The sequence below is a fragment of the Camelus ferus genome, chromosome 32 (assembly GCF_009834535.1).
Source record: "Camelus ferus isolate YT-003-E chromosome 32, BCGSAC_Cfer_1.0, whole genome shotgun sequence".
NCBI lineage: Eukaryota > Metazoa > Chordata > Mammalia > Artiodactyla > Camelidae > Camelus > Camelus ferus.
Window position 1 is genome coordinate 18,563,373 of NC_045727.1, and position 12,319 is coordinate 18,575,691.

The following is a 12,319-nucleotide window of genomic DNA, read 5'->3' on the forward strand; positions in this document are numbered from 1 at the left end:
CTGCCATCTCAAACACCTGAGAAGTGTCCCTAATTTCTTTTTTTTTTTTAATTGAGTTATAGTCAGTTTACAGTGTTGTGTCAATAGGTCATTTATCTTTTATTGTTGAGTTGTATGAGTTCTTTGTGTGTTCTGAATACAAGTCTTGTAGCAGTTACATAATTTACAAATATGTCCTCTCATTCTGTTTTTGTTTTTTTTTTTTTTTCACTTTCTGGATGGTGTCTTTTGAAGCACAAAAGTTTTTAATTTTTAATTGTGATTTTGGTGTCATATCTAAGAAATCATTGCCAAACCCAAGGTCACAAAGATTTACTCCTGTGTTTTCTTCCAAGAGTTTTATAGTTTTAGTTATAAAACCAGCATTTAGATCTATGATCCATTTTGAGTTAACCTTTGTACATGGTATGAGGTAGGGGGTCATTATCTTATTTTAATAATATTTATCTCTTTTTCTGATTATGGGAGTAATACATGCTAATTGTAGAAAACATGGATCTAAGAAAAAATATAAATAGGAAGAAAAAAGTGTTTCTCATTCTACAACCCAGAGATACATTGTTAACAGTTTTTAATCTGTCTTCCTTATTTTTTTAACTTATATATTTATGTGTTTGTGTATACGTATTTATATATTAGTATCAACATTTATTTAACGTCAGTTACTTAATTGAAGTACGAGTTAGTGGTAAATTTTCACACAATAAACACATCCGTGTAAGTAAGCACTGCCCCAATTGAGAAATAGAACAGCAGTACGAACATTCCAGGAGCCCTTCTTTTCTTCCTTTTCAATCACTAAACCCCTCCTTCTCCCATATATATGGTTTCTTATTCTGCTTTTAATTTTTCTAGTTGATTATAGCATGAGGACTCTCTCACATCAGTAAAACTTCAGGACCTTTCATAGCTGCATTATAGGCTGTGCTGTTGCTGACTCAGCCCTTCCCCCAGTGGACGGGCCCATTTTGAGCCTCTATTTTTCCTAGAAATCCTGTGAAGCATAATTTCAAGGGACTTGGGGGTGTTGGTAGGGTTGCTCTTCTGTTCCGGGTTCGCACGCAGCCGTGTCTAAGTGAGGCCATCTGTCTGTGTCCAGCCCTGTGATCGCTGCACAGTTTTCAGATAATCTGATCCGGCCATTTCTCATCCACATCCTGTCCGTGCCAGCCCTCATCAGTCATCTCAGCACGGTGACCCCAGAGGTAAGTGGGCTCTGTGAGCTCCCCCGATGTCATTTTTGCCTTTCTCCCTAGAAATTGGAAAGTAAAATGCTTTCTCTTTTAATTTCCACCTGTTCTCCTGATGTTTCTTCTAAATCAGTAGCCACTTTAGACACATTGATGTTGGGGGCCCAAAATATAACGGTTCTCGTCTTTGTTCATTTTCTGTTTGGTGACATGTTTGCTGACTAGGAGGTAATCTGTAGGTGATCAGGTTCACGCTTTGGTGGGAAATTCTTTTTGTCAGCTTCTGCTTTAACAGTCTGCAGTTGTTTGCAGCGCCTCACTGTTTTAGAATCTCACGACATGCTCCGTAAATTCATCACATTTTTAAGAGACGAAGATCGATGCCGTGATGTGTGTGAAAGTTTAGAAGGATGCCATACACTTTGTCTCATGGGTGAGTGTCTGTGGCTGGAATTTGATTGTGTTCTGGGCGTCAGGAAAAGCCCAGGTGTTTTGCTTTCTACCCTTCTGGAGACCACGAGCTGGTTAATGGGAATTGCTTATGATAAAAGACATATAATCAGATAGACAGTTAAAGTGAACACGTGAAATTGAAAATCACATGGAAACTATATCAGCCTGGCAGACCAGCTGAGTGACTGAAAATGAATGATGAATGTCAGCCCCTGGCTTCCTGGCAGCCAAAGGAAAAATGAAAACACGATGAGTTGCCTGGATAATTCTCATCTGAAGAGAGAAGGGAGAGCACAGTTGAGTGGGGCTTAGATCAGAGTAGGGTCTGCAACGTCTGTTTTATACCATTTTCCTTTAGATAAAGAAAGGATTTGTGGATAGAAGCATTTGGAACAGCAGAGGTACATAGTTCTCATTGCCTAAATAGAAGAAATTTATTTTACATAGAAAAAGGTTCTCTGGGCTGCATTTTAAGGGAGTTAATGGTAAGAATCTTCACATAGGACATAGTAACTTTGGTGAACACTGAATGACAGTGATTTTCCAGGACTTTCAGACATTCTTCAGAAGGTCATTTCTTGTGATGACCCTTGATTTTAGAATCTTGGTACAATAAAGTGTTATACCAACTTAAAAATCTGTATGCCTGACATTTTGCACGTTACTTCATATAATTCCTCGCATCCAGTCTTACAGATGAGGAAGTGGTTGCAAGAGGTGGGTTGAGGGTCACCCAGCTCGTCTTTGGCAGAGCCAGGATTTGAGCTGGGTCAGCGTGTTTTTAAGCCCTGCACCACACTGCAGCCCTAGCACCGATGGTCCCCTTTATGTGGAATTTCTTCCTGCATGGAGACGTGGCCGCCTGAGCCCCAGGCATAGAGCAGGGCGGGGCGGGTGACGAAGCCCGTCTGTCTGGGCCCCTCACACTCAGCCTTCTCTCCTTGTAGGCAACCTCCTGCACTTGGGCTCCCTCAGCCCCAGAGTGTTAGAGGAGGAGACGGACGGGTTCGTGAGTTTGCTCACCCAGATGCTCTGCTACTGTCAGAAGTATGTGTCCCAGAAGAAGTCCAACCTGACCCACTGGCACCCTGTCCTTGGCTGGTTCTCCCAATCCGTGGACTATGGGTGAGTCCCCAAGGCAGAGCACTGTCTCTCTTGTCTCCTGCTGCCTCTCTCCCACCACTTCTCCCTCTGTCTTTCTTGCTCCCGTTGTTTTGTTTCTTATTACAACAGCAGTATATATATATATATACTTCTAAAAATTGAAGTACAGTCAGTTACAATGTGTCAGTTTCTGTGTGTGTACAGCACAATGTCCTAGTCATGTATATACATACATATATTCATTTTCATATTCTTCTTCATTAAAGGTTATTACAAGATATTGAATATAGTTCCCTGTGCTGTACAGAAGAAACTTGTTTTTTTTTTAATCTATTTTTATATATAGCGGCTAACGTTTGCAAATCTCAAACTCCCAAATTTATCCCTTCCCACCCCCTCTCCCCAGTAACCAAGATTGTATACTATGTCAACAGCAGTGTATATTTATTGTACAAAATATAGATAAGGCCAAAAAAGAACAAAAACTCTCCATTAATGCTATTACCCAAAGGCAACCTGTGTGAACATCCTTTCAGCCTTTTTCCTACCTATAAATATAATAGTTCTTTCACAAAAAATGAGGTCATGTTATTTTTTATTTTGTTCTTTTCCTGTAGTAAATTATGTACCTTGTCTATCAGTACCACTTTTACTGATTGCCTAGACTGCCATATTTTGGAGCTATTAAAATAAGACACATGATTCAAAGGGAATAGAAGTCACCTCAGAACCTTTTCAGGAGGTAGAGTGTAAATTTAAATTTTTTAAATTAAGAGCGCAAAAATATTAAAAAGGAGAGAGATTAAGAAAGGTGGCATCACAAATTTGAAAATAAAATGTGCACCCTGGGCTGCGAGGAAGCAGGTCTTGGGAGCTGAGGCAGCTGTGATGACTGACTGTTTTCCTGGTCAGATATCTGCCTGGGAACTGGGGTCCCTGGCAGGGCCCTTGAGGCAGAAAAGTGAGGGCCAGGGAAACAAACCCCTAGATTCGCTCCCTTTAACTGGTACCTGAGTGGCATCAAGTTAATATTGCCAGCTGGTGCCCCTGGAGACTGCCCATCTGAAGAGGCTAGAGCGTGTGCTAGAGAGTCGGGAGGGACATTGTGGGGAGGGATGTTGGGGGCCGGGATGGGCAGAATTGCGCAGTGGTGAACGGCCTGGCCTCGGCTCCACTGCCTCTTCTCTGAGGGACCTTGGACAAGTCGCTTCACCTCACTTTCCTCAGCTGAGATATGGGGGTAAGTTTCACAGCCCTCTGATAGGGTGGTCTCAGAGGACTGAATGCAATAATGCAGGTAAGGCTCTGCCACTAGACCTACCCATGCTTGGGGGAGGGGGTGGCTGTCACCACTGTGATGCTAGAAGACTGGGAGCCTTACAAGGTCTGGAACAGGGAGGTGGTGAAGGCTGGTTTCAGGAAGGTGCGTCGGGTGCTGGGGGTGGAGAATGGTGCACTCCAAGGCAAGGAGACTCTTAGGCTGGTGAGTCACGGAGCCGGTGGGCCAGGCCTGCAGGCCAACTACGAAAAGGAGGACAGCACAGTCGGCCTCAGACAGCTTTGTCCACTGGGTGGTAACCAGGATGGAATTCGGATGAAGAACAGATGGAGGTTGTCTGGAAGGTGACTAGGACACGTGGAGCCGGGGACCAGGGTAGAGCAGTGACACTGCTGGCCGCACAGGAAGCCTGGGTGGAGCGAGAAAGACGTCCGGGCGTTAAACATCCTGGCCTCAGCGGCAGTTTGCGGATCCCACTTCTTTATGATCACATTTGCCCTGCTGAGTGGCTGTCCCTAGCTACCCCTCCGAGTGGCCACGTGGGCCTTCCCTGGCTGTCCGTCAGGTGGGTCTGACGCGCCCGCCCTCCTCTCTCCTAGCCTTAATGAGTCCATGCCGTTGATCACCAAACAGCTGCAGTTCCTGTGGGGGGTGCCTCTGATCCGGATTTTCTTCAGTGACATCCTGAGCAAGAAGCTGCTGGAGAACCCGGAGCCAGCCCACGTGCAACCCGCGTCCCCGCAGAACGTGCTTCCTGTGAAGAGTGAGTGGGGGAGCCGGCTGGCCCGGGGCTCTCCGCGCCCGAAGTGCAGCCTCCGACTGCCCTGCGTGCCTGCTCCCCTCTGTCCTGTGGCCTCCAGCTTTTCCCGCGAAGATTCTGAGACTGCTTAAATCAGGTTCCCGTTTAGCAGAACAGTGACAGGAAGTCCTTAGGGACGGGAGACGAGGACTAGGGAAATGTAACTGGGTGAACAAAACCCAGATCATGTATAGAGAAGGTCCACAGGTGGTCCCTGAGGCCTGCCGTGCTTATCTCTGAATGTCCACTTGGCTCTGAAATTGTAGTAGCCAAAAATGAAAAGGGATTGGTGGACCCTTTTTTCTCATTAATAGAAAGAAGGAAGAAGACCCGTTTCTTAGGGGAGGTAGAGCTTTTCTGAGTTCCTAATCATAAAAGACATCTCCCACGTGGGGCTCCTTATACAGGGGACAGTGGTCACTGACCAGGCTACCACCTTGGCAGCGTCTCCATCTCAGGGTCAATAATGGGTTCCATGGAAAGGTTTCTTATTTCCTACTCTGATAAAAGGAAGGCAGTGACGTTAACACATAATTCAGTGCAGCTACCTACCTGTGACAGATTTCCAGGTTCAGGGAGGCTTTTCTTCCACCACCCAGTGTGTCACAAAGCTCCATCTTATAGCTGTCACTGAGCACGGACTCAGTGTAACTTCAACAGGATATAAATGGGAAGGTGTAAAACGAAAAAAAGGTGCAACCCCGGAGTGAATGTGAGTACTTGACGATGCCACTGCTCCTCCCCTCTAAGAGCACAGAAAACTGGGAATCAACCAGGCCCCCCTACCCTTGCCCCTTTCCCCTAATATAGTTTTCAGAAGTTTTACTTTCGTGGGTTCTGAAGTTAATTACTTACGATAAAAGAAGCTGCCATGAGAATCAAATATGCCTGGCTTGTTTGGAAAAATCTTCTGATATTCTGAAGTGGTCTTTAAGTTCCAACTAGAAACCTGTCGTAGTGTTTTTCTAATTTATCCCAAAGAGATGGTGTGAATCAAAGCAGCCGTCACCCAGTCTGGCTCTGGCTGGAAATTAGGAGCTTTACTGAGACGCCCTTCCCTTTCCAGGGTGGGGTTTGGCAGGTGGCTGAACTTCTGCTCACACGTGCCTTCTTTTCTACGTGCCAGCTCTCTTGAAGCGTGCGTTTCAGAAGTCCGCGTCGGTTCGGAACATTCTCAGGCCTGTCGGGGGTAAACGTGTTGATTCCGCGGAGGTCCAGAAGGTCTGCAACATCTGCGTCCTCTACCAGACCTCGCTGACGACACTGACCCAGATCCGGCTGCAGATACTCACAGGTCTGGAGTCCCCGGGCCACCGCTGCCATCTCTCATGTGTGCCAGACAGGTTTTCCTTAGAAGAGGCTGATTTTTCTCCTGGTTCCCTTGATTCAGAAAATAGATTTTGAAGGATAGTTTTGAGCTGTTCTTCTTAGAAGTCAGTCTACCTCAGTTAAATAGCTCAAGCTCTCACCTTAAGCCTCACACTTCTGGTCCATTCCTGTGACCTGGCTTTTATCTTCATTATGAAGTATGACTTGCTTTTTTTTTTTTTAAGTTCTTTTTTTTTTTTTTTTCTGAGTAGAAAACTGGAAAAGACAAGGAAGGAGAAAAAAGAAAACTTAAACCGCTCTTAGTCCCGCAGCCCATGATGACCACCTGTTCCTGAGTGTGCACATACATATGTATTTAAATTGAAATACACATAGTTTTATCCTTCCCTTTCCGTTAATCGCTTTATTGGCATTTTGTTATCTCAAAAGCTCTTTAAAAACCTCAGTTTTTTATTGGCTACGTAGTGTCTCATTGCATGGATATGCCCAGCAGTTTTCTTTCTAGCCGAGCAAGGAAGAAAGTCCTCACTGTGAGCAGAGACTCGGGCATCAGGGCTTGGAAGCTGCAGCGCAGGACTTGTTAGTCTTAATTGGTATTATGAAGACAAAAAGTCCGTAGGCCTTGAAGCTGTTTACTCCATAAAGGGTTAAGAACATGTCTGTTGCAGTTTACATCTTTTTAAGTCAAACTGCTGCTGCGTCTGCCTTTCCCACGACCTTACTCATCTTCAGATAGTTATAGACCACCTGTACCTGCCAGGCATGCGGACCCCGAGGGGAAGAAGACAGCCAGGGTCTGTGTTCCCAAGGGGACTACATTCTAATAGTAGGGAGATCGGTCACAAGCAAGGGGAAAACGTATTTAATATAATGAAGGGCACTGTGACAATAAAAATAATGAGACGTCGAAGGCCTGGACTAGAGAAAGGTTTCTTAGCTGTAGCACTGTTGACGTTCAGGGCCAGATAATTCTTTGTTATGGGGGGCGTCCTTTTCTGTTGTAGGATGTTTAGCAGCCCCTGGCCCTTACCCACAGATGCCAGCAGCACTTCCCCTCAACTTGTGACAACCATACATGACTCCAAATACTGTCAAATGCCCCCTGGGGGGCAAAATTTTCTCTGGTTGAGAACCACTGGACTGTAAAGATGGAAGCAGGAGGGTTTATGATACGTTGTAGAGGCTGAGTCTACGTGTCTTACTGATGGATTAGATTTAGGGGAGTGAGGCTTCAAAGTTTCAAAGATGATGCCAGATTGCTGGCCCAAGCAATTGTATGGATGATGGGGCCGTTTGCTGAGCTAGGGATGACCAACTTGGGTCAGGGGGAGGCTTGTGGGCATTGAGAGTTCTTTTTGGCTCTGATGAGTGAAAGGTGCCTACTAGGCCTGCAGCAGAGATGCCACACCCCTTCCACGAGTGTCCTGTGTGGGGGCATGAGCAGAAAGGTGGTGTGGAAGGCCTGGGGCCTCGGGCCATTTCCCTGAGAAGTGTGGTGCTCTGAGAGTGGGGATCTTTGTCTTGTTCCTGATAGAGGGAAAGCTTTTAGCTTTTCACAGCGATGTAGCTGTGGGCTGGTCATACATGGCCTTTATTATATTGAGGTACGTTTCCTTTATACTTACTTCATTGAGAGTTTTTATAAGAAATGGATGTTGAGTTTTGTCAGATGCATTTTCTGCTTCCATTGACACGATCGTTAAGATTTTATCTTTCATTTTGTAAATGTGGTGCATCACGTTGATCGGCAGGTGTTGAACTGTCCTTGCATCCCTGGAATAAATCCCACTTGATCATGGTGTATGATCCTTTTAATACATTGTTGAATTGGTGTGCTAGTATTTTCTTAAGAATTTTTACATCTGTGTTTATGAGGGATAGTGGCCTGTAATTTTCTTTTTTTGTGGTATTCTTGTCTGATTTTAGTATCAAGATAGTGCTGGCCTTGTAAAATGAGTTTGGAAGCATTCCCTCCTCTTCAGTTTTTTGGACGAGTTTGAGAAGGATTAGTATTAATTCTTTTTTTCCTATTCGGTTGACTTCACCATTGAAGCCACCTGGTCTTGGACTTTTGTTTATTGGGAGGTTTTTGATTGTTGATTTAACGTCTTTACTAGTAATACATCTTCATGATTCTTTCTTGGAAGGTTGTTATGTTTCTCGGAGTTTCTCCATTTCTTCTAGGTTGTCCAATATTTTCATGTATAATTGTCCACATTAGTCTCTTACGATGTTTTGTATTTCTGTGGTACCAGTGGTAACATCTTCTCTTTTATTTCTGATTTTATTTAAGTTCACTGATCCCTGATTTAAATGATAAACAGGCAGACCTGGGTTCTGTGCTTGGCTCTGACTCTTACTGGCTGTGTGATTTTGGGCCAATTCCTCCACCTCCCTGTGCTTCAGTTTCCTCCCTTATAAAATGGAGATAACACTGGGTTTCACAAGGTGGAGAGAGGATGGTGCCTGTGAAGTGTAAAGCATGGTACCTGGCACATAGCGAGCATCCGCTGAATGCTAGGTGCTTTGATCATCGTGGTTCTCATGGAGATGCTTTTCCTTGTAACTGCACCTTTTTTGTCCCACACACATTAAATGATCACAGATTGGTTTAAGTGTTTTATTTTCCCAGTGGCTAGGAGAGATAAGGGACCGGGTGGAGCCCTACCTGAAGCTTGGGTTTCTCTGTCCTTTTCCAGGTCTCACTTACCTTGATGACCTGCTGCCCAAACTGTGGGCGTTTATCTGTGAGCTGGGGCCCCACGGAGGGTTAAAGCTCTTCTTGGAATGCCTCAGCAGTGACACTGAAGAGTCCAAGCAGCTCTTGGCCATGCTGATGCTGTTCTGTGACTGTTCCCGGCACCTCATCACGTAGGTTGACGGCTGCGAGGCTGCATTCTTTTCCTAGAATGTGGAGAGACCAAATTACAGTGTCAGCAAGGAAGCAGTTGCTGATGCAATTACTGCAAATGTTTGGGCCTGTCCTTTGAAGAATTAGACAGGACATGTACAGAGTGGGTGGCACGTAGTAGGGCTTCAGCAATTTTTAGTTCCCATCCTTTCAGGGCAGCTGGGACAGTACCACTCAGTGTGGGCTTTGGGATCTCCTGGAGCTGGATTCAAACCACACCTCAGTCATTTATTTACTCGCTGTGCTAGGTAGTTAACTGGAAAATTCCAGAACCAGGGTGCAGGACCTGGCTCAGCCAGTCACTGAGACACCCTGGGCCAGCGGGGAAGGGGCTCTGCCTCTCTGGCTGGGTTTCTTCATCTGTAGATGGGAATTCATAGCACCTGCCTCTCAGCCCTGTGAGAAGATGTGGAAGAGATAATGCTCACACAGTGCTGGCAGAGGCCCTGGCACAGGAAGAGCTCGGTATGTGTCGGCTGTCCTTCCTGTCGTTGTCAAGCTGACTGTGGGCAAGTGGCCTGACCTCTCTGAGCCTCAGTTTCCTCAGCATAGAATGGGGACAGTATTGCCAATCTGGAGAGGCAGTAAAAGACAAGGACTGTCAGGAGCACGGTGCCTGGCACTGTGGGAAGTTAACACACATTAGTCCCATTCAGTTCCTTTTCTTTAAGCTTATTTGCCTGTGTGTGTACTTGGGATTCTTTTATTCCACTTTTTCTCCAGAAGGTTGGTGAAGAATTGTAAGATAGAATGGACCTCGGGCAGTTACATTCAGGTTAGAAGACGCTGGCCGGAGGGGATTAGGGACATGGAGGTGGCAGATTGGGTAAGAATCACAGAGGGAGGGCTTAGTGAGCAGCTGGAGGCGAGAGCGGGGGTCTGTAGGGGCTGGTGAGACACCCTTAATTGCTGGGTCAAGGGTGACCTGAGAGTTAGTCAGGCTCTAAAGTGAATAGAATAGTTTTAGGAAATTTTCAGATAGAGCCACATCTTAGGTGGTTCATTTATTCCTATATTCTTTCAGCCATTTATTCATTCACGCTCAAATATTTAACAAGTAACTACTAAGTGCTCCTAGTGTCTGTTAGAGTGGAGCTTTTTATTTATTTTTTTCTTAATTGTATTTTTTAACTTTTTACTATGGCCAATTTCAAATAAATAGAAAGTGGGGATAATAGTACAATGAGCCTTCATGTGCCTGTCACCAGCTTCAGTAGTTATTACCAACTCAGGGCCATTTTTGCTTCATCTCACCCCCCCCCAGATTATTTTGAAGCAAATCCTAAATATTATATTATCTGTAAATTTTATCTGAAAGGTAGAGCTTGTGTCTTAACCTTATTTTGCCTAGTAAGAGGTACAGATTTTTTTTTTTCCCGCCTTTTCTCAGTGGGAAATTGTGAATAATTTTCTGTCCGATTTAGGATCCTTGATGACATCGAAGTTTATGAAGAACAGATTTCATTCAAACTGGAAGAGCTGGTCACCATCTCCTCTTTTCTGAATTCCTTTGTGTTTAAGATGATCTGGGACGGAATCGTAGGTAAAGTGAAGACGTCAGCCATTGCTTAATTGATGCCACACTGGGGAGTTCAGAATCTGAAACATCAGCTGATTCTTAGCCTTACTACCTGTCAGAGTTCACTGAAAATGCACATTCTTCACATAATTAGTAGTTTTATTTCTTCATTCTATCTGTGAACTCTTAAGATAGCAGTGTAGTGATGGAAGTCTCTCTCCCAGGCATCCTTCAGGATTGACATGCAGGTGTAAAGGATTATTCATGAGGATTAATTTTGCCCTGAGTCTCCTTTTGATTCTTTGAGTTGATTTCCACGAAGATGAAACATGTGCCTGCTCACACTTCAGGTTACAGTCTACCTCTTGAAGTGTCTCCAGTTGTTTGTACAAAGCTTCGATTAAAAAGATCCTCGCCTGACCCACGAGTGGGAGGCAGCATAAGTGATTGTGTCTAAGAAATTCCCGGGTCCTGCAGGCCCATGGAATGTGCCCAGGGAGCCTTTTAAATCTGTTGGTTCCGTATAAAGTTCAACATAAGGGAGATGAAGGCGTCACTGGGCCTGAAGGACCGCGGGAGGAGACACGGGCTGTCCTGCCACCCCCTCCAGTTCTGATCAGCCCCACGACTGTGCCTCTCCTGGTTGTTTGCCCCACAGAGAACGCCAAGGGCGGGACCTTGGAGCTGTTCCAGTCCGTCCACGGGTGGCTGATGGTGCTGTATGAGCGGGACTGCCGGCGGCGCTTCGCCCCCGACGACCACTGGCTGCGAAAGTAAGCTCGGGGTGCAGGGGGGTTTGTGGAGGCCCGAGTCCCTCTACTCCGCTGCCAGCTGCGGTGCTGCCTGGGTGCTCAGTGCTCGTGTTTTAGGGCAGAGAGGAGTTTGCCCCTCTCTTCATCCTGTCCTTTCATCTGCCTGAGGAGCGCCGCTGTTCCCGTGAGGCACCTGTCAGGACAGACGCCTCGCAGGCTCGTCTGTTAGGACTTACGCCAAAGACAGTAGAGCTCCATAATGACGATAGAGCCCAGTTGCATTTAGCGGATGTTTCTTGTGCAAACTGGGGAGAAAAGTTCTTTCAGCTGAACTAAGCCACAGGCTAAGATCATTAAATGGCAGTTTCTATCAGCAGAATTAGCAGGGTAAAAACCACAGCTAGGTTTTTGGGAGGTGGGGTGGGGAAATCCTCATGCAACAGCTAAACATAAGATCATGTCTGCCCTTTTTTTCCCAGTGACACATCAACTCTTAGGTAACTCATGAAGTTGTGGCCCTTGGGTGGGGACTGGCACGTGTTTTCTGTAAAGAGCCAGATGGTCAGTCTTTTAGGCTTCGCACACCAGGCAGTGTCTTTTGCACCAACTCAGCTCTGCCTGAGACAGTACGTCATGGATGGGTGGGATGGGGTCCATTCAAACTAGTTACAAAGACGGGTAACAGGCTGGACTTGGCTGCAGCGGGCCAGCCCTGCACTAGAGAATGGTTTTCTCATTTTATGATCCCAAACCCATGTCTTCGATTTTAAGGGATCTCAAACCCAGTGTGCTCTCTCAAGAACTCGACAAGGACAGAAAACGGGCGCAGCTGATCCTGCAGTATATCCCGCACGTCGTTCCTCACAAAAACGTGAGTTGCGCCCAGAGCTGGGCTCCTTGTGCGTCTTTCTGTTCCACCACGTGGTTCCTGACTGTCCGTCTTCCTGAGAGCGATTGGGAGATGAGTAGATGAGATGGTTCAT

At 45.8% G+C, this 12,319-nt stretch overlaps 1 protein-coding gene across 3 annotated transcripts in view; it reads left to right on the forward strand.

Moving 5' to 3' along the window:
- The window catches only part of UBE3B (ubiquitin protein ligase E3B), a 47,339-nt gene that overhangs the window by 15,557 nt on the left and 19,463 nt on the right, over nucleotides 1-12,319 (forward strand). For all 3 annotated transcript variants that reach the window (XM_032471650.1, XM_032471651.1, XM_006176146.3), the window contains 9 exons: nucleotides 1,100-1,205; nucleotides 1,503-1,623; nucleotides 2,591-2,768; nucleotides 4,626-4,789; nucleotides 5,952-6,119; nucleotides 8,854-9,025; nucleotides 10,490-10,608; nucleotides 11,243-11,357; nucleotides 12,108-12,207. In XM_032471650.1, the coding sequence (XP_032327541.1) occupies nucleotides 1,100-1,205; nucleotides 1,503-1,623; nucleotides 2,591-2,768; nucleotides 4,626-4,789; nucleotides 5,952-6,119; nucleotides 8,854-9,025; nucleotides 10,490-10,608; nucleotides 11,243-11,357; nucleotides 12,108-12,207 (1,243 nt within the window). The remainder of the gene's footprint in view (nucleotides 1-1,099; nucleotides 1,206-1,502; nucleotides 1,624-2,590; nucleotides 2,769-4,625; nucleotides 4,790-5,951; nucleotides 6,120-8,853; nucleotides 9,026-10,489; nucleotides 10,609-11,242; nucleotides 11,358-12,107; nucleotides 12,208-12,319) is intronic.